Source organism: Carcharhinus amblyrhynchos, chromosome 23, assembly GCF_965287045.1.
Source record: "Carcharhinus amblyrhynchos chromosome 23, sCarAmb.v2.hapA, whole genome shotgun sequence".
NCBI classification, from domain to species: domain Eukaryota; kingdom Metazoa; phylum Chordata; class Chondrichthyes; order Carcharhiniformes; family Carcharhinidae; genus Carcharhinus; species Carcharhinus amblyrhynchos.
Genome location: NC_137346.1, coordinates 14554960 through 14576613, shown reverse-complemented (window position 1 = coordinate 14576613; position 21654 = coordinate 14554960). Strand labels below are relative to the sequence as shown.

Below are 21654 nucleotides of genomic sequence, written 5' to 3'. Positions count from 1 at the left end.
AGACTTTTCCCCTTTTTTGTAATGTCACCTAGAGTATTAACAGGAATGTTATCTATTAGCTACTTGTAGGTTGCAGCTTTTGTTTTCAGGTTTCTGTGTTCATTCCCAATGATGACATTGACCCTTACTGGGATATAATCCCTCATAACAAATAGTCATCTTCCTTTGTGAGCTTGGAAGTTAGAGTGTCCTGGCAGGCTGTTCAGTTGTGCTGGACATCACGCTCGAGGCCCATGCTGTATTCGCCTGTATCCTGACACTGACTGCCCCCGGAGAAATTACAAGATAGCGATCAGGAGGGGGATCCATTTTTCCTCCAACCCTCCCCCTTTACTCACCCAAGATCCTGTAGCAGCACACACCATTGTAACTCTGGAGTACTTTTCCAATAAGATTATTCTCAGTTGCCATTCTGAATTAAAGTGATTGCGCCATTAAATTGTATGATGCATATTGAAGGAAATGTTTGAAAACAGTCTCCCAGGATTTTATTGATGCAACGATATGTAAAAGAGTTTTAAAGGAACATTGCGTGTCATTTTGCATATACTATAACAAGGTTCACTGTTGTCGTCCTAAACTGTTTTGTCACGATCAAAAATGTTAACAGTATGATTCTATCTGAACAAAGTTGATCAGATTTCTGATGTCCCAAAGGTTGTGGATGTAAAGGTGTTTGTGCTTGTTTTTGTTATCAGCTGAAATCCCTATTTCTGTGTAGGTTTCACCACAGCTGCCTACCTTCGGGTCCATGCTCGAAATCACCATGGTGTCCATTACAAGTCTCAGAGATTTGTGTGTGATCAGTGCGGCCTGCAGTGTCAGTCCCACAACCACCTGATTGGCCACAAGAAAAGTCACATGGGAGAGACCCCAACTTCCAGTGCCCCCTCTGTGGCCGCAGTGGCTTTAAAAGGCAAGCATCTCCTTAACTTGTACCCGGAAAATGTTCCACTCCTACCAGGTCATTTTGTAGCTAAAGCCTGCCCTTCTATTTGGGGTTAGCGTGTTGTGGGGATGTTGGGGGATGGGGGGGTGGGGTGCAGGGTAAAGTTGCAGTGTAGTTTGTGCATTTAAATATGTAATTCTGGACACAAATCTTAATAAAGCAGGAATAAAAGCAAATTACTGCGCATGCTGAAATCTGAAACCAAAAGAGAAAATGCTGGAAAATCTCAGCAGGTCTGGCAGCATCTGTAAGGAGGAAAAAGAGCTGACGTTTTGAGTCCAGATGACCCTTTGTCAAAGCTAAAAGGCATACTAAGTGGGAGATATTTATACTGCAGGGTGAGGGAATGAAAGATGAGTCATAACCACAGAAACCAAAAGAAAGGCTGCTAATGGCAGTCCACCAAGAGGAAGTAGGATTTTCATTTTTATGTATTGCAGTTTTTTTGTGGTGATTACAAAGAAAGGTTTTGGAATGATCTCACCTGATTGTTTCTGCATTTTACACAATTTAAGCTTGATGCTCCTTTTCTCATTTCTGATCAAAAAGATTAGAGTGCAAAATTTCTTTTATTTTAAATTATCCTGCATCTCTTTGATGTAAAACTTGCAATTTCAAAAATGACCCTTCAGTTTATATTGAGCATTAATTTCAAAAGTGATAGGGTTTGGGATTTAAATGCTCCACACGTCAGATTTCCTATTAACCCTTGCAGTCTTGAACTTAGTGATATACAACCTTGCTGGCTTCTTGGGGTTATAATAACTGGTGATTGCATGGAAACAGCAGAGTTTCACGATGATGCATAGTCAATGGCAACATCCTTTTGATGCCAAGTTAATCTCTCTTTGTGTCCACACTGGATTTACAGAAACAGCATTGGTTTAAGCTAATTACCAGTGCCAGTCACTACCAACAACACGGGGTGGGACCTTAGTATACACTTACTAACATTTATCAGTGGTTGACTCAATGAGATCAGCTTCCTTTCATTCTTGAAAACCAATCCTGAGTAGCTCCTTAATTCACAGGAGTGGGTGATATGGTAAATTAATTTCAGTGCCCATATGATGCTAGGTATGTAGGCCCTACGTCCTAAGAAGTGGTAGATCGTATCAAACAGCATGGCCCTTTGGCTGTTCACAACAGGCATAGTACTGACCGTACCCAAATATCCCATGCTTCCCAAATTCTAAACATGGTGTCCAACATTAGATGTGATTCCGCGATTGGACAACACTCGCTGAACAATCCGGAGTGTGATAAGGATTACACTGACAACCAATATAAGATTATCAGTTAGGTTTGTAGTGATGTTCACTTATGCATGCTAGAAGCTACATATATTAATACACAGGGTCCTGTCCTTTGCAGATGTTGCCCCTTTTCAGATAGGTAGCAGCCATTACCTGGTTCATAGTCAACTTGCCTGGTTTGAATTTAAACAAAGCTTGCCATTAACTGCCAGTTAACTGATGCATCATCCATGACAACACCTCTACCAATCAGAGTACACTTGCCAACTAATCAGTGCTCTATTCTTGTGCAGTATAAATTGTTGTTCCTTCTAGAATGAAGTATTCTTGCAAATTGTCCTGGTGAGTACAAGACAAAAAGCTTTGAGTGCATGTGCCTTTTCCAGCAATATTCAAGTTACTTCATGAGTGTTGCCAAATACTACTATACATTTCATTATACAATACACACTGGCATTTCAGTACTGAAGGAGTGCTGAATTGTCAGTCTTTGGATGACGTCAATTCCAGGCTAAGTTTACCACTTCAAGTGTAACATAAAAGATCTTCTGGTAATATCTAGTTGAAGGACAAAGATCTCTAGGTGTCCTGGCCAGCATTCCTCTTTCAGCTATCACTTAAACCAGATTATTGTCATCTTCCATTTATTTACATTTGTGTGGCCTTGCTGAGTGCTAATTAGTTGCCACATTTTCCTCCACAAATATACTTCTAAAGTAATCTTTTAGCTGTAATCTTGTAAAGTAATCTTTTAGTTGATGAAGGGTAGGATAAACTATGAGGCTGGGCTAGCGCTAAATATAAAAAATGATAGTAAGAGTTTTTATAAATATATAAAAAGGAAGAGGCTGACTAGGGTGAACGTTGGACCCTTAGAGGATGAACTTAGTGGTAGGGGATGGGGAAATGGCTGAGGCCTTGAATAACTTTTTTGTTTCGGTCTTCATGGAGGAGGACGTGAATAGTTTGCCGGGTGTTAGCGATGGAAAGATGGTAGGAGTGGAGGGCCTGAATGACATTACTGTTACTAGAGAGGCAGTGCTCGACAGACTAGAGGGACTGATTGTGGACAAGTCCCCAGGACCGGATGGAATGCATCCAAGGGTTCTGTAAGAAATGGCAGAGATGATAGTGGATGCCTTGATGATTATTTTCCAAACCTCACTGGATTCTGGGGAAGTGCCGGAAGATTGGAAAACAGCTAACATTACGCCGTTGTTTAAGAAGGGTAGCAGGCAAAAGGCAGGGAATTATAGGCCGGTTAGTTTAATGTCTGTTGTAGGTAAAATGCTCGAATTCATAATCAAGGAGAAAATAGCGAGGCATCTTGAGGAGAATTGTTTGATAGAGCAGACGCAGCACGGTTTCGTTAAGGGGAAGTCGTGTCTGACGAATTTATTGGAGTTCTATGAGGATGTGTCTAGGGCGGTGGATAGAGGAGAGCTGGTAGATGTGGTGTTTCTTGATTTTCAGAAGGTGTTTGATAAGGTGCCACACAAGAGGTTATTGCAGAAGGTTAGGGGGCATGGAGTTGGGGGTAGGGTGTTAGCGTGGATAGGGGATTGGCTGTCAAATAGGAGGCAGAGAGTGGGGGTCAATGGGTGCTATTCGGATTGGCGGTTGGTGACTAGTGGAGTGCCCCAGGGATCGGTGCTGGGGCCTCAGCTATTTACCATTTATATAGATCATCTGGAGGAGGGAACCGAGTGTATGGTGTCGAAATTTGCTGATGACACCGAGATTGATGGAACGGCAAATTGTGCGGAGGGTGTGGAAAGTCTGCAGAAGGATCTAGATAGGCTGAGCAAATGGGCCAGGAACTGGCAAATGGAATTTAATGTTGGCAAGTGTGAAGTTGTCCACTTTGGTAGGAATAATGTTAGGAAGGACTATTACTTACATGGCAAAAAACTGCAGCATGCAACGGTGCAGAGGGACCTCGGGGTCCTTGTGCATGAATCGCAAAAACCCAGCCTGCAGGTGGTCAGGAAGGCGAATGGGATGCTGGCCTTCATAGCGAGGGGGATTGAATATAAAAGTAGGGAGGTCTTGCTGCAACTGTACAGGGCACTGGTGAGACTGCAGCTGGAGTGCTGTGTGCAGTTTTGGTCGCCGCACTTACGCAAGGATATTTTGGCCTTGGAGGGAGTGCAGAGGAGGTTTACTAGGCTGATACCGGAGTTGAGGGGGTTGAACTATGAGGAGAGGCTGAATAAACTAGGCTTGTACTCGTTAGAGTTTAGAAGAATGAGGGGAGATCTCATTGAGATGTATAAGATGATGAATGGGATGGATAGGATAGAGGTGGAGAGGCTCTTCCCGCTCAGAAAGGACAGTAGGACTAGAGGGCACAGCCTCAAGATAAAGGGGGGGGGGGTGCAGTTTAGAACGAAGTTGAGGAGGAACTTCTTCACTCAAAGGGTGGTGAATCTCTGGAATTCTCTGCCCGTTGAAGTGGTGGAGGCTGCCTCGCTAAATATATTTAAGATGCGGGTAGATAGGTTTTTGATAGGCAAGGGGATTAAGGGTTATGGGGAGAGGGTGGGAAAGTGGAACTGAGACATGACAGATCAGCCATGATCTTATTGAATGGCGGGGCAGGCTCGAAGGGCTAGATGGCCTACTCATGGTCCTATTTCTTATGTTCTTATGTGAAGCTATTTTGGGATATTTTGAACTTTTTCTTGTTTGGCTGAGTACTAATTTACTTAACTATTATTTAAGGTTAAATTCCTGGAGTGAAAAGATGCTGATTCACATTTGAGCTACTGAAGGTGTGCATGTGTGTCATGACCTTCAGTTAACCCTGGCTCAGTTCATAGCACTCACTAAGATAGAAAGTCATGAAATCCAGTCCCATCTCGCGTCTTCAACCAGGTTGATCCTTGGGGGGAGCTGTTGCACCCTGCTACCAGCAACCTTTTTTTGTCTCATTCATTCAGCTGGATGTTTTACATCCCATGGCCATATTCAAAGAAATGTAGAAGTCTTCTAGTGTCTTAGTCAAAGTTTCACCCTCAAACTGATCAATCATCTCATGACCTTTGGTGGAATCTTGCAGTGTGTAAAATGTTTAACTTTATAAGAATATAATGACTCCGTTTTGATACTGCATTTGGTGCATTTCTGAGAGATATGATGAGGTGCTACAGAAATTCTTTCACGTCAGAAATGTTAGACATCCTTGGGCTTGGTAGTGGGAATTAATTATTTTGACCAGTTGGGAGAATTTTGTTAAACTGAGATTTTAAGTTGACGTGGTTGAATTGTAAATCCGTCCAATACAGACGGAGGCCATTCGGTCCATTGAGCCTGCACCAACAACAATCCCACCCAGACCCGATTCCTGTAACCCCATATATTTACCCTGCTAATCCCCTTACACTAAGAGGCAATTTAGCATGGCTAATCCAATAACCTGCACATCATTGGAGTGTGGGAGTACTTGGGGCACCCAGAGGGAACTCATCCAGTCAGCCTGCAAACACACGCAATCACAGAATTGAACCCTGGTCCCTGGTGCTGTGAGGCAGCAGTGCTAACCACTGTGCCGCCCAAATCATATCATTAGCTTAATTGCCAATTAACTATATTGTGATGTTTAAAATTCAAAACTACAGGTCCCCACAATTACTAAGACACAGATCTGAAGAAGTTTTGATATAAATGCTTAGTTATAGCAGGAAAGGTGGCTGTTACATTACTGCAGCATCTGCTGTAAGAGTATATCTCTGAACAATGGGTAAGAACATGGTTTGCCTTGGGCGATACATTCCTACTGGAAAATAGCCTGCTGTAGCACTCATAAGTTGATACACAAAGTATAGGCACTTGAGCAAAGTATTGTGCTGAGAAATGACCATTAAACAACTGGTGCTTTTAAAGAAAGATCAGAAGGAAAGGACCAAGTGATTTAAATTTGCTGTTGGGGATATGTTGCCTTGTGGTCATTACTTTTGCGTGCCAACGTCAAAAATTGCAGTCAGGATGTAGTTATTGGTTCGCTAATGCCCGTTAGGGAAGGAAGCCTACCATTTTCACCTAGTCTGGCCTATTGGTAACTGCAGACCCCACAGCAATGTGGTTGTGCCTTAATTGTCCTCTGAAACAAAGAGCAAGCCACTCCTTTGTGTTAAGACTACTGCGACTGATAGCACGCTACTGCATTAGGAGCAGTTAGAGTTGGGCAATAAATACTGGCCTTGCCAGTGATTCTCGCATCCCATGAGTGAATGAATGAATTAATTTAGGAACTCAAACATTTCCTGATCCAGTGCTTTTGATACATTTTAAAGAAGGAAATTAATGTTGGCTTCTTCAAACTCATTGTTCTAAAAATGGTACCATCTTTGCCCTTTGTACTAAAACCTCAGGTATCAGAGTTTAATAATTAAACTGGCGGATGTAATCACCATGGCACTTTAAGTGTCCAATTGGAGTATATCAATGCAGTAATATAGTTCTGCAGTTTTTGTCTGGTATCTTGCACAAATAGCAGTTTTTAACCTAAGAGTGTTTTGTTGAGGTATTCTTCTGTAGCAACATTGCCACTCCCTTCTCACACAAACCTTTCACCATGAGTGGCCAGATAGTGATTTCATTCAAAATACTGGCTACCTGCACACCCCTCCCTAACACCTTGATAGAAGGAGCCAGCATGGCATTTCATTATCCAAAGCTTTTTCCAGCTGGACCTTGTTTAACATTGTTCTGTAGAACGCTGCTGTTATATGGCACTGTGGGAGGCTGTCAGCCCATAATGAGGGTAGTAGAGTGGTTAGCACTGCTGCCTCAGAGTGCCAGGGACCCAGGTTCAATTCCTGACTCAGTGACTCTGTGTGTGGGGTTTGCTCATTCTCCCTTGTGTCTGCGAGGGTTCCCCCCCACCCAACCCCAAAAGATGTGCGGGTTAGGGTGAGTGGCCATGCTGGCCTTAGTACCAGGGAGATTAGCAGGGTAAATACATGGGGTTACAAGGATAGGGCCTGGGCTGGATTGTCAGTGCAGGCTTGATGGGTTGAATGTCCTCCTGTAGTGTAGGGATTCTATTCTTGGCTCTCTGAAAAATCCATCCATTTGGCCTGATTCTCCTGGCCTTCCCCACACGCCTTTTTACATTTTTAATTTTCAATATTTATTCACTGTAGTTTTAAAAGTTATTGTGGGTTCTCACTTGTCTATACTCAAATATTTCCCAGTTTCATCTTTAGTTCTTTATTGGAGATCTTGCATTTGTAAGTCCTAGTTATCAACACATTATAATTGGAAATAGCTTTTCCCTATTCATCAAAACAGTTAAAATATATTTGATGCAAAGATCCCAGTTTTTCTCTTTCATTGTCATGAGTACAGCTTTGCATCCCTCCTATCATCTTAACAAATCCTTCCAACATGGTGACATTTTTCTTGAATTAAAATGCCCCAAAAATTAACCCACTATTCCTAACATCACCAACCAAACTCTTTTTAATTATATAACTATATCATAGAATCCCTGTAGTGCAGAAGAAGGCCATTCAGCCCATCAAGACTGCACTGACCACAGTCCACCCAGGCCGTATCGCCCTAACACCATGTATTTACCCTGCTAATCTCGCTGAAACTAAGGGGCAATTGAGCATGGCCAATCCACCCAACCCGCACATCTTTGGATTGTGGGAGGAAACCCGAACACCCGGAGGAAACCCAAGCAGACATGGGGAGAACGTGCAGACTTCACATAGACAGCCACCACCTGAGTCAGAATTGAACCTGGGTTCCAGGCGCTGTGAGACAGCAGTGCTAACCACTGTGCTGCCCCAGAGATCAGATTGTTTGCACACATGCATGTTGCATTTCTTAAGCATTGCAATACTGTCTACTGTTCACTTGCACTATTGTGTTAAGATTCTGAATACCTGACGGTGCTGTGCAGTACATTTCAATGTGGTCATGGAAACACCATTGTGTAATCGGATGTTGATCTGCATTGATCATTTCCCTTGTGTGTTACCAATCTGCTATCTTAATTAAGCAATTGAGTAGATAGGCTTTCCACACATGGGGAATTGGGGGGCGGGGGAGGTAGTTGTCTTGCACCTATGGCCTCTAAGGACAGAAGAAGATGATCGCTTACTCACAATGGCTACGTGGTGTCGACTGATTGTACATTTTTATTTACATTTTGTTTACATTGTCTGGATATTGTGTTAAGCTTGCATACTGTTCTTTGAGCTCTGGGGACTTGAGTTTGAATCCTAACCTTGACTGATATAATGGAAGGCTTTCTCTCTCTCTTTCATGCTCATAAAGATCCAACATGAAATTAATTTAGACAGTCTCCTCCTAGTTTCTTACCAAACTAGTTTCTTTAGTTCTTAGCTTTTTTGTGTGTAGGGGAGGGAGTTAACTTGTAGAGAGAGTTTGAGAGTTTGCAGCTCCTCCTGATGGTGCTTGATTTCAGTGGCATACAATTGTGGGAGAAACTTTTCATTCCCTCTGCATTTCTTTTTTCTTTTGAGGGATCCCTGTGCCCGTTTCATTAATTGCTAAATTTTCAATCGATATTTTTATTTGAAGTTTCGGTGAAAATTTCTGAAACACAAATTCTTACCAAAGTAAGAAACTGCTTAGAATTTGACACAAACCAGCAATCTTGTATTTTTCTGATGTTGGGACAGAGTAGGAGGAACTTTATTCTGCATGCATCCATCCTTGATCAGACTTATTGCAAGGAGCAAGAAATAAAGGTCAGCCAATTTGTTCAATGAATCGTTTAAAATTGCAGCTCTCTAAAGCAAAGGCCGGACTAGTTTCAGGTTGTCTGCCTGTAGAAGAATATTAAGGAGGAAGAAAACATTTTTTGGAGGGATGGGGTGAAGTTTTTGAATGTGTTGATAACTGTGGGCCGTGGTGCTGGCAGTCCTACAAAATACCAGGCCTGCAAGGAGGAGCAACCAACAATTTGAAAGTTGCTGAGATTTAGTCTTTAAACTTCAATATTGCTATTCACAATTTTACAGAAACCTGGCTAATTTTTGCACTTGGTTAAAATGGTAATCTTTGAACCGTCTGTCCCCTGACATCAGTATTTAACTCGGGAGTAGAAACAGAAACAGTGGATTGATTTTAATAACTGTGGGGAGGGAGTAGTGGGATTGCTTGTGGCTTTGAAAATTATGCCCCCATTTGCTTAATCTGTGCAGTGTAGGTGGTCCTCTTTTACTGATTTAGATTGTAAATACTGGGGGTACATTGGCAAGTCTTTTTCTCCCCCCAGTGCAAGGCTTCAAAAGTGTCCTGGGAGTGGCAGCGTTGTCCTGGTAGCTTTGAACAATGTTGTGTACTAATGTCTGTCTCTGTGTTTTATGTTTCCATTTTTTTTTAATTAGTATCTGGTAACTTCTGTGTTGCAAGAAATCTTTTATTGTGAGTTGAAGATGCTGTGTTTCGGGATTGTGAAATGTACTATTTCATACACATTTCCTCAAGTGCTGTCCAGTAAATTTTTAACCGCTAGTTCTAAATTTCCATTTTCAATTGACTGACTAGAATTACAGGTGTTGGAAATTAGACTGGCACTGCTTATTATTTTGTTAGTATTATGACAAACTTTAATAGTTTCAACTGCCTGAGTTTGCTCTTTTAATTTAGATTTTCCTCCCATGGATGCCACTTTTTCCCTCGCATCCCCCTTCAGGGGAGGACTTCACTACGGCTACTGTCAGTGCCACTCCACAATTGGCCAGCAGGAAACGCAATTGAAATGGGGCGAGTTGGATCCTGCCTGCTTTCCTGCCACCTCACCCCACCTGACATGGAATGCCTTGGTACTGCGTGGCGCTTCATCTAGCAGCCCAGTTGAGAACTGACAAAACTTACCAAACTGAGGCAAGTGAGTTGGAGTGACAGACTGCCCTGGGACTCAAAAACTTACGAGCTTTGTTTGTGAGCTATTGGGTTCCCTGTGGTCTTTTTTTTGTGTAGGGGAGGGAGTTAACTTGTAGAGAGAGTTTGAGGGTTTGCAGCTGCTCCTAATAGTGCTTGATTTCAGTAGCATACAATTGTGGGAGAAACTGCTGGTTGCTTAACTATGATAGCATTCCCTCTGCACTTCTTTTTTCTTTTGAGGGATCCCTGTGCCCGTTTCATTAATTGCTAAATTTTCAATCGATATTTTTATTTGAAGTTTCGGTGAAAATTTCTGAAACACAATTTTGATTTCAATCAGTTACAAATTGGTCTAAATTTCTGATTACCTTATTCTTGATCAGCTGTTACACTTATGAATTCTGCGTCTATCCCCCATGACGTTGCACAGAGTTTGTGGCGGGGGGGTGGGGTCAAAACCAAGTCTTCTGGTGAATCAAGGGTAGCTGACATGGGTAATTGGATGATGGTACGCAGCTGTAATTCAGTCATCATTTTAAAGTCATCCATTCTATCCTTATTTTTGCATTTCTATTTAAATTGCTGTGCTGCATGCCCACATTGCAAGAGTGTAATTCTTAGCATAATGAATTTACATCAGTGATATTTATATTTTAATATAATAATATAAATATAATATACCTGTTGATGATTCCTTACTGGGGCATCATTTTCTATGACACAATCACACCCGCGGCTGTGTTATTTAGCCTTTAGGCGGACTTCTCTAAGCTCCAAGCAGCGGACGATCCCCATACGTGTACCTGCAGCAGCACTAATACTCTTTGGGGGAAAACCTGCTCTCTTGTGACTTGCCACGAGTAATACAAATGGAGATCCCCTGGTGATTGAAAATAAACTCAGCTGTGTACCTGTCAGAGGGACTCCACTGAAGTTAACTGCTGTCACCATTCTCCCAAACTATTGGACATTTCCTTTCTATACTAGCTTTTTTTTTAAAGAGACTCAGTTTCATTTTGGAATGGGGACAGATGAAATCACTGCCAGAGGGAGAAAGCAGAACACAAAAGAGATTTCTCCTGCCCGTTTAATATCCAAATTTGGTTGTTCCCTTAATTCGTTTGGTCCCATTCACATGGTACTGCTTCAAACATTCAGTGCTCCTTTGATCTCCCCCTCTATTGCCCCTTCAATTATTTTCCAAACAGGATAAGGGAGTAAGTTCACAGGCTTTTTATCTGAGAGTTTTAATCCACTAGTTTTGCTGTGTGAGAGCAGGTTACTTCACTACTCTTTACTTTTACCCCTAATGAGAAAGTTTGACTTCTGTTTGACACCTCTCTTCCATGTACTCTTTTATCCTGCCCCTCCTGGAAAAATGCATAACCTGGCTCGAGGCCGTTCCACAAAGGCTTGCCAACCCACTTCCTTTGTTATCGAAGTGAACGTTACTTTATTTCCTTCCAATGATAGTCGTTTATGTTTTCTTCCCTTCCTGATAAATAGTGACGTTCCTGGTTTCCCCTTTTTATGAAAATATATAACATAGGATGTCCCCTTACTCACCTTACCATAATGTCTTTATTTCAAAGACCAAAAACAATTTCAATCTATACCATAACCATTTGATTATTTATAAATGGTAAAACTACATTGAATAAGATTAATATTTCATAGAGCCCTCTTCTTAACTGGCACCTTGTGCTAATGATTACCTATGTAGTATGTGATATTGATTTCAAGTTGTTATGTGCACTGTATCTGAATGGAACTTTTTTGTGCATAGCTCTGCAGTGACCAATTCCTGGAGACATTTCGAATTGAAATTGTGTTAAAAGTGGATGTGAGCAAAATCTTATTTTTTAAAGAGATTGAAACTTTTTGCCATTGGAAATGTGTACATAAATGTCTACATTTACTTGATGTGCTGCCAGGCTTTGAATAGCTGCATTGCTTAATTTAATGTGTCCCCACAACATACTCGCTTTGATGCTAGTCAGTTAACATAACGTTAATAACCAAAAACTGGCCTCATAAAGTTACCAGAAACCAAGCTCTAGAAACAGGAACTTTTATCAAAATCTGTTTATCTTCACTTATTTGGGATGGAGAAAGGAAACTCCATCTTTAAATCAAGTAGACTTTTGTTTTGCAGTGTCAAAAGCTTTGGCTTTTTCTTAAAGAACATTCGCTTGCTAATGATTTTTTTTTCCCATTTTCTTCTCTTCCCCCGCCAACCCGCAATCCAGACGCCGGTGAGGTTTGCCACACTCCAGCTCCTGCCACAAGCCCGGTGAATGTAACAGTTAGGCCTGTAGAGAGTGTGCCTTTTCTGTCCCAGGTCTTACCGACGTCTCCACCCTGGTGAAAGATATGAGAAGCAAGTGCCAAGGTAGCAATGGATGCATCAGGACCTTATTCCCCGGTGGTACCTGAAATGAATTAAACCCAGGGTCTCCCGTTCATTCTTTTAAGAAGATGAAGAGATGTTGAGTGATCTTTCTCCAGGGAAAAATCAGTTTGTGGTTTTTCCGACTGTGTACGATTGTGGTCTAATGTCCAGACTCTGGATTTAATGACTAGTTAAAAGGTAGGTTATACATCCGTCTGTATCATTCCTGCACCTCCATCTGGGAATAGATTGGTGATCTGTGTTGACAAATGGACACACATACTAAGATCTAAATATGTACATATACAAAGCAATTCGACTGAATAGATCCTATTCTGTCGGAACAAGAACATGAAATGAATTTTAATTGGTGGAAGGCTGAAGAATTGCTTTTCACTTATTTTGTTGTATGCTGTCACCACTGCTCAATGTTGCATCAATTTGTACAATTTTAACTTGATTACACTGAAAGGACAGACTGCAAGAAAGATAGACAGTTCTTGGGGTAGAAAACCTGGAATGTGCAAGTATTTGAAATGTTATACAGTACCTGCACTTTTCTTAGAATCTGCATACCTGGAAATCCTCATTTACTATATAAACACCTCTAAAGTTGCAACCTCGTTTTAAAGAACGCTCTGATTCACATCGGCGTTGCATTGCGCTGGTGTATATTTTGTTCCCCTATATTAATAAGGGCTTGAAATGAGCATCATATACAAGCAAGTGTTGGTTCTTACTGTACTGTTTCTTCTGTGACAGTCATTTGATTTTGCTCTTAAATTGGAGTGTTATTGAAATTTTATCCCATCTTATGTTTTTTTTGCTTTAATCTTCCAATGTGGAATTTGACTTGTTTTCTGTCTGCAAGTGTTGGGGCTGTGTTTCTCTGGCGTACAGGTTTGGAGAATTCTACTTGTCCCGTGTCCATGAACTATTTATTTTGGATCCAGTCAGCAGACCATGTTCCCACAGACAAATGGTAATTCATAATGTCTCGCACTCTATTCTGCTTTGTAGTATTGACACCCTGGTGGAGGACTTGAAATGTGCCCCTCAAATCTAGATCATGAACTAGTTTTGATTTGGAAAGGAAATTTTCTTTCTCCTGAAATACAATTAATGATATATAAGCAAATGAAAGTGATTACCTTTCCAGTTTCTCCAAAATAATAGTTCGTAAAATCCCCCCACCAACATTTTATCAAAGTAAAGTTTATTTATTAGTCACAAGTAAGGCTTACATTAACACTGCAATGAAGTTACTGTGAATTTCCCCTAGTCGCCACAATCCAGCACCTGTTCGGGTCAGTATATCCTAACCAGCACGTCTTTTGCAGTGTGGGAGACAATAGGAGGAAACCCATGCAGACATGGGGAGAACGTGCAAACTCCGCACAGACAGTGACCCAAGCCGGGAATTGAACCTGGATCCCTGCACAGTGCCACAATGCCGCCCCATCTTATTGAAACTTACAGAATCATGATTCTGTATTTAAAAAGAAATTGAAATTCATTTGAAACCTTTCAAAGTCAGACAGATTCATCTTTCTATTTATATTACCAAAAGGACATTTCCCTCTACACTTCATGCTTTCACTGTGTTGGGTTATTACTGTGCTTCATGGTGCTACTTGCAGTCCCCAGCCAAAACTTCCAGAAGCAAGTAAAGTGATAAATGTGTTGAAGGCATTTTGAGGGCTCAGTGGGTGGACTGCGACTGATGTTATTGGGCTTGAGGATGATGACAAAAGATCCCACATGGTGGGATAGCCAGCAAGAGCTCTTTGTCTCAGGTCATGCATTAAGCATGGACAATTCGGTGAGGTACTGAATGGAATTTGTTGCCTCAGCAGTATGGTGGCAGGTGTCTCCCCCTAGTGATCTGGAAACAAAAAATTTAGGAAGAGGAAAACACATTGAATTTGTGTTGTGCACTTTATTCTGCGGGTTGCTCAATTTTTTTTGTCAAAAGCGATTGTCTGAAATACTAATTGGCCTTCCAAGATCCTGCCGTATGCACAGTATGCCAACTAGTGTAACCAAAAGCATCTGCCCAGCATTTTACAAGTAGGTGTTCAACAATTAATCAGTGCTGTCTAAGGCCAGATGTAACCTGTTGTTTCTTCTGACTTTTAAAATGTCCAGCATTTGTCGTAATATTCTAGTGATCTTGGTTTTGCAGTTTGGTCTTCTATTTTGTTTTAAGTGTCCTGTAATATTTTTAGTGTGTTGCAGTATTAACATGCTGTAATTTAATTGCACACCAATGTGTGTCCTGGTATCTAATATTCTAACATCTAAATTGTACTATGTTTTAAAAAAAAATACAGCTATATTACTGTATTTTAATGACCACATTTCCCTTAGTCATTTAACATTGTATTCTGAATCTTTTTCTTATTCGTGGGACATTGACATCGCTGGCTGGCCAGCGTTTATTGCCCATCCCTAGTTGCCCTTGGAGGGCAGTTGAGATCAACCACATTGCTGTGGCTCTGGAATCACATGTAGGCCAGACCAGGTGAGGACGGCAGATAAGGACGTTAATGAACCAGATGGGTTTTTCCAACAATCAGCGATGGTTTCATGGTCATCAGCTACTTAATTCCAGATTTTTTTTATTGAATTCAGATTCCACCATCTGCCGTGGTGGGATTCGAACCCAGGTCCCCAGTACGTTAGCTCAGTCTCTGGATCAATAGTCTAGTAATAATTCCACTAGGCCATCACCTCCCTTGTAATCTAAATATGGTTTCATTCCTTTCCTCCAACTTTGGCCCTACGTTTGACTTTTTCCCAATTCCTCATACAGATTATAGTTGCAGGAGGTCAAATTCATTTTTGGACAGGTGTCCTTTGGATGGATGAAGTACAATTGAAATACATTGTTCCCTTTTAAAATATCGCTTTTAGAAAAAATACAAATTTGATCAACCAGTGTGAAGGAAGTGGAAATGCCTTGATTTTGAATGAAGGTTCTTAAAATAAAGAATTAAGGTGTGGGTAAAACCAATAACAAAAGAAAAGACAAATGTTGGAAATTCAAAAGTAAAAGAAACAGACAAGGTTTTGAGTGTCTTTTTAGAATTTAAAACTGAAAAGTTTTGCCACATCTTTCGAGTTCTTGGTGCAATTAACGAGAATGAAATGGAGGTATAATTTCAGTTCCCCAATACCATTGCTTTTCACACATGCATGTTTGAAAACTGTTTACAACTGCGCTCTGTACTGTAGTGCTGCTTACTACCTCAGCGACCTTTTCATCTTCCTCACTGGGAAATAAAGTGCCATGACTCATTGTACACTTTAGAAAGCTTTTGAAGAATTATGCACCCTTGTAAATTTAAAATGTTTTCAGACTTACTGTTTTCTATAGAATCATAGAATTCCTACTGTGTTGTTAAAATTATGCATTGTGTATACTTGTAATGCATTAATTTAACTTTGATTTGCTTTTCTTTATAACCTTACTTTGCAATTAATCATAGACTTTTAAAAAAAACTTTTCTGTTAAAGTGTGCAGGATACTGTCTTGCTTGCCTCATTGAAGATATCAACTTTGGATCCTCTAACTTTTTAAAAATAAAGCCATGATGTGGAGTGCTGGCAATGGGCTGAGGTTGTCACAGTAAGAAGTCTTTCAACACCAGCTAAAGTCCAACAGATTTATTTGGAATCACGAGCTTCTGGAGCATTGCATCTTCATCAGGACTCACCCGATGAAGGAGCAGTACTTCGAAAGCTTGTGATATCAAATAAACATGTTGGACTTTAACCTGGTGTTGTGTGACTTCTTTTTTTAAAAAAAGTTTTTATAGAAAACTAAAATCCTCTTCTGCATCATCCAGATGTGAGAAATATTTTTTAAATTTACTGTGACAGTTAAATAATTGAACCCAGCAGGTTGTTGCACTGATGGTGTAGTTCATTCCAGTTGGCATTATTGACAAAACCTTCAGGCTACTATGTGGACATTAACATCTCCGATGCATGTTCATTTGCCAAGCCAAGATGGGTTGGTTAGGAATTACTGATAACATCGCCCTACACTTTGGTGCCTAGGGACTGTCAACTATTTACAATTTAGATTGGGATGATTTTTCTTGTGTAGATAAGCACAGTGATTATACTTAAACAGAGTGATTATATTATTAGACCAGTAATCCAAAGGCCTCAACTAATAGATAAAAGCAAATTACTGCGTATGTTGGAATCTGAAAACAAAAGAAAATATGCTGGAAAATCTCAGCAGGTCTGGCAGCATCTGTAAGGAGAGAAAAGAGCTGACGTTTCGAGTCCAGATGACCCTTTGTCAAAGTTTTGACTCGAAATGTCAGCTCCTTTCTCTTCTTACAGGTGTTGCCAGACCTGCTGAGGTCCTCCGGCATTTTCTCTCTTGCCCTCAGCTAATAAATTCAAACCCCACCATGTCAGTTGCAGATTTTAATTTAATTATAAAGTGATTAGATAACTGAATTAATTAAATAAATAAAAGTAAATATTAATAAGGGTGACCACCAAGCTACTGGATTGTTGTTTAAAATAACCCACCCTGTTCACTAAAGACCCTTCAAAGAAGAAAATCTGCCTTCCTGACTTGGTGGTAAGGCCTAATGTAACTGCAGATCTGCAGCAATGACTTTGAACTACTTCAGAAATGGCCCAGCAAGCCATTCGGCTGTCAAAGAGGTGACTTACCGCGCCACCTTCTCGAAGCCAGTTAAGGAGGATAATAAATGCTAGCCTTGCTGGGGATGCGCATACCCAATGAATTAGCTCATCTTTAATCAATAATCCGTGGGCAGCCGTTAAAGACACCGTGCTGTCCCAAAGCCCAAAGATTCACAGGATTTGCGTGAGGCACCGCAACTACTATTAATTGCTTCCTCCCCAAAAAAAGGGGAAGGTTTTCTTTCATAATTATAACAACATTTTATTTTCTTTGTGGAATGTGCAACTCGGGGACTGTTGTGCTTCTACACCACTACCACTGCCAACACTGCCCACATATTGGCTGCCAGAAGCTGGCCCAGAGTAGTTGGTCGCCAATTTGTTCTTCACCCTCAGTGTGGAAAGTTCTTGGTGTCCACTCTGTACCTCATCAGCTGATGTACTAAAGACAAGTTTTGAAACTTGAGTGTGCAGCTTGGCTTGAGCTAGTCACAAAAATCTAACCATTTCTTTCCCCCTTCCTAGGAACTCTCTGGTGATTGTTGTTCCTCTCACAGGAGTGAGTGGATGGCACAGTGGTTAGCACCGTTGCCCCTCAGCGCCAGGGTCCTGGGTTCAATTCTGACCTCGGGTCACAGTTTTCACATTCTCCCTGTGTCTGCGTGGGTTTCCTCCGGGTCCTCTGGTTTCCGACCAAGCCCATATCCCCCTGCCGATTTTCAGTATTCTAAACCGCAATGGTGTCTGCTGTAGGCACAAATACTGGGAATTTTGACATGTTCAGTTAGTAAACACTCAATTAACATTTCTTGGTTGTGTTTTTGTAAACAAACATAGGTGGGATGTGGGAACAACAATATTAGGAATTCTCAACCACCTCTTAAGTTTAGTGTTAATGTAATTTGCTGATACGGGAGAAGTGGGAATTTGTATTCATGACCGCATAACTGATGTTAAAATTCCATTCTCACATGTTTAAAGTTTTGTCTTGCAACCCTTTTTAAACCGAAAGTGATTGGAAGTTGGAAAGCTCGCCCTGCTGTGATTCTCAGGTATAGTGTGTGTATGTCCATTTTGTTTCCAGGATTTTGTTTTTTTTTCCCCTCCTGCCATGCTCCATTGGAGAGAGTGGGCAGCCAACCTGCTCTGAGCCTGCCAGAGATATGCATCCCTCTGCATCAGCCTGACTGACAAACCTGGATTGGCCTCTGCCTGGTAGAATAATTGTCAAAGCTGCGAGTTATATTTTAGCTATGATACATGGTTAAATTTATATTGGAACCATAGAATTTTACACTGCAGAGGGAGGCTCGTCGAGTCTATACCGACTCTCCGACAGAGCACCTTACCCAGGCTCTATCCCCGTAACCCCACCTTTTTAACCCCACTAAATCCCCTGCACACATTAGGACACCAAGGGGCAATTTAGCATGGCCAATCATCCTAACTTGCACATCTTTTGGACTATGGGAGGAGACCAGAGGACCCGGAAGAAACCCACGCAGACACAGGGAGAATGTGAAAACTGTGACCCGAGGTCGGAATTGAACTCAGGACCCTGGCGCTGTGAGGCAGTGGTGCTAACTACTGCGCCACCGTGCTGCCCGCTCACTCCTGTGAGAGGAAAAACAAGCATGAGAGAGCTCATAGAAAGGGGAAAAGAAATGGTTGTTTTTTTTTGTTAGTAGCTCAAACCAAGTGTGTGATAGCACTTTACTGAAATTCAAGACAGCATTTTTCCTTCTGCCAAAAAAAAAGCATTTTACGTGCTATTTCCAAGCGGTGTTAAGAGTGGAGAGACATTGCTGAGATCCATGCGAGGAGGAGTTTGGCTTTTTTATCTCATAATATAACTTGCATATTCAGTCTGAGCTTCCTGTAGTTATGAAAATCAGTGTGTAATTATAACTACTTGACATTGATTAAGCCTAATTATACTGATAAACTTATCTTTCTCTTGTAATGCTTGTCTTGGGAATACCTACAACAGCAACCAAAGTGCTGGAATAAATGCTTTATCTGGTCACCTTTCATAACAGAAACACTGGGAGCCAGTCCGTTTAGAAGTTGTTTTTAAACAAAAAGAGGAAAGAAAATTACAGCACAGGAACAGGTCCTTTGGCCCTCCAGGCCTGCACTGACCATGCTGCCCAACTTAATGAAAACCCCCCACCCATCCGGGGACCATATCCCTCTATTCCCATCTGATTCATGTATTTGTCAAGATGCCCCTTAAAAGTCACTACTTTATCTGCCTCCCTACCTCCCCCAGTAACGAGTTCCGGGCACCCACCACCCTCTGGGTAAAATATCTCCCTCCTACATCTCCTTTAAACCTTGCCCCTTGCACCTTAAACCTGTGCCCCCCTAGTAATTGACTCTCCACCCTGGGAAAAAGCTTATGACTATCCTCTCTATCTATGCCCCACATAATCTTGTAGACTTCTATCAGGCCGCCCCCTCAACCTCCATCGTTCCAGTGAGAACAAACCAAGTTAAGTTTAAAGGTTATTTATTAATATCACAAGTAGACTTGCATTAACACTGCAATGAAGTTACCGTGAAAATCCCCTAGTCGCCACACTCCGGCGCTTCTTTAGAATCCTACCATGCAGAAGGAGGCCATTTGGCCCATCGAGTCTGAGCCGACCACAATCCCACCCAGCCCCTATCCCCATAACCCCACATATTTACCCTAGCTAGTCTCCCTGACTCTAGGCAGCAATTTAGCATGGCCAGTCCACCTATCCCACACGTCTTTGGGTGCACTGAGGGAGAATTTAGCATGGCCAATGCACTTAGGACTAACACGAGAATTTTCTGTGTTGTAACTCTCTGAAATTGTCTGCATGAGTTCTGGGGTATAGGTGCTCAGTTGTTGGGCATATTCAAGATACAAATTGGTAGACTTTTGAAGGGAGTCGAGATATGGGAAAATTGTGCGGAAATGTGGTTAAGGGAGATGATCGGTCAAGTTTGCTGAATGGCAAAGCAGGCTTGGAAGGCAGAATGCTCAATCCCTCCTCCCGATTCTTACATAAAATGGGCAGGTGATTTTAAAATGAGTCTGGAAGTTGATGTTGTTTCAGGCTGGTGTTGCAAGGAGACGGGTTGCTAAACTACTCTGTTTGTTGTTGAGTCCATTCAGTCATCCTTGTTGCTGCTAATTTGAATGACCTTGAATTGCTTCTTGAGGAAAACTTGCCAACTGCCTGGTGTTTTCTCCCTGAGTGTGGCATATTGTAGTTGCTTTAGTGAATTCGTTAACTATGAAGTCAACGTTTTCTGTGTTTTATTACGTGAAACATGATCACTGAGGAGTAAAGATCTGCTTTTGAATTGTTTTCCCAATTATTTTGAGCCCAAAAATATGACCACCTGTGACAAAAATCAGTGTATTTGGTGATTTTTACCTTGATGGTTTATAGGTTTCCCATAAATTAACAATTAACTAACCAAAACTTTGCATAACTAATGACTTTACTGAATTACCTTCTCTCTACTCCTTTGGAATCTGTTTCTGACCAATTTCACAAGCAATGTCAAGATCCACCTCAACCAGAAATTCTAACCAACTAGAATAGGCTTTTGCCATTATGTGCATGACACTGTATTCAAATCCTCTCAAAATATTTAGGAAAAGTACAGCAGCTACTGTTGACAACTGAATTTTAGTTTTTCTAATGTTTGATGAATTTTTGCCAACTATCCTCAGACACAGACCTTCCACAAGGTAATAGTGAGTACGTATGGTACGCCTCCATTTCAGTGCATAGTCTCAGAAAATCCTTCTCCCTTGTCCCAGTACCTGAATCCTTAGACCTTACTTCAAGGATTGTGTATTCCACAACATAGTGTTTTTCACTTCTAAGTATCAGAGAATATACCATTTAACTTGTGAAGATTTGCTGCATCTCAAAACAGAATGCTAATTTACTGAAACAATTCTCGACCTAATTATAACAAAGATGGTTTAATATTTGTACCGTATATAGAATTTGTACGAATCATAGAATCCTTCCAATACAGAAGGAAGCTGAGTCTGTACTGACCACAATCCCACCCAGGCCCTATTCCCATAACCCCACACATTCACCCTGCTAATCCCCTGACACTAGGGTCAGTTTAGCATGGCCAATCAACCAAACACACGCATCTTTGGACTGTGGGAGGAAACCAGAAAACCTGGAGGAAATCTACTCAGACATGGGGAGAAAGTGCAAACCCCACACAGGCGGTGACTCGAGGCCGGAATTGAACCCGGGTCCCTGGTGCTGTGAGGCAGTAGTGCTTGCCACCGTGCCGCCCTAATTTTGTCTCCTAATTTTTTTTTGATTATACTACCATCATGTCACTAAGGGATCAGGATATGGCAGCTCTTAAGACTGTGTAGCTCTCTAAACATCTGTAAGAAATTCTGTTCTTAAAACAAGCGCGTAACCTGCACACAGGGTACAAAATAATAAATGCCTGGAACCGATTTACTTTTGCAGTCAGTTGCTCTGTGACCTCCA

The 21654-nt window shown here is 41.4% G+C and overlaps 1 protein-coding gene across 3 annotated transcripts in view; it reads left to right on the top strand.

Annotated features, from left to right (window-relative positions):
* Positions 1 to 16144, top strand: part of LOC145357366 (vascular endothelial zinc finger 1-like) — a 45821-nt gene extending 29677 nt beyond the window's left edge. Inside the window, exons 5-7 of one of the 3 annotated variants that reach the window (XM_080210669.1) lie at positions 722 to 916; positions 9838 to 10074; positions 12324 to 12409. In XM_080210669.1, coding sequence (XP_080066795.1) covers positions 722 to 916; positions 9838 to 10055 — 413 coding nt within the window. In that variant the 3' untranslated portion in view covers positions 10056 to 10074; positions 12324 to 12409. Of the gene's footprint in view, positions 1 to 721; positions 917 to 9837; positions 10075 to 12323 lie in introns of all 3 variants that reach the window. The other 2 variants (XM_080210667.1, XM_080210668.1) reach the window with 2 other exon arrangements.
* The last annotated feature ends 5510 nt before the right edge of the window (positions 16145 to 21654 follow it).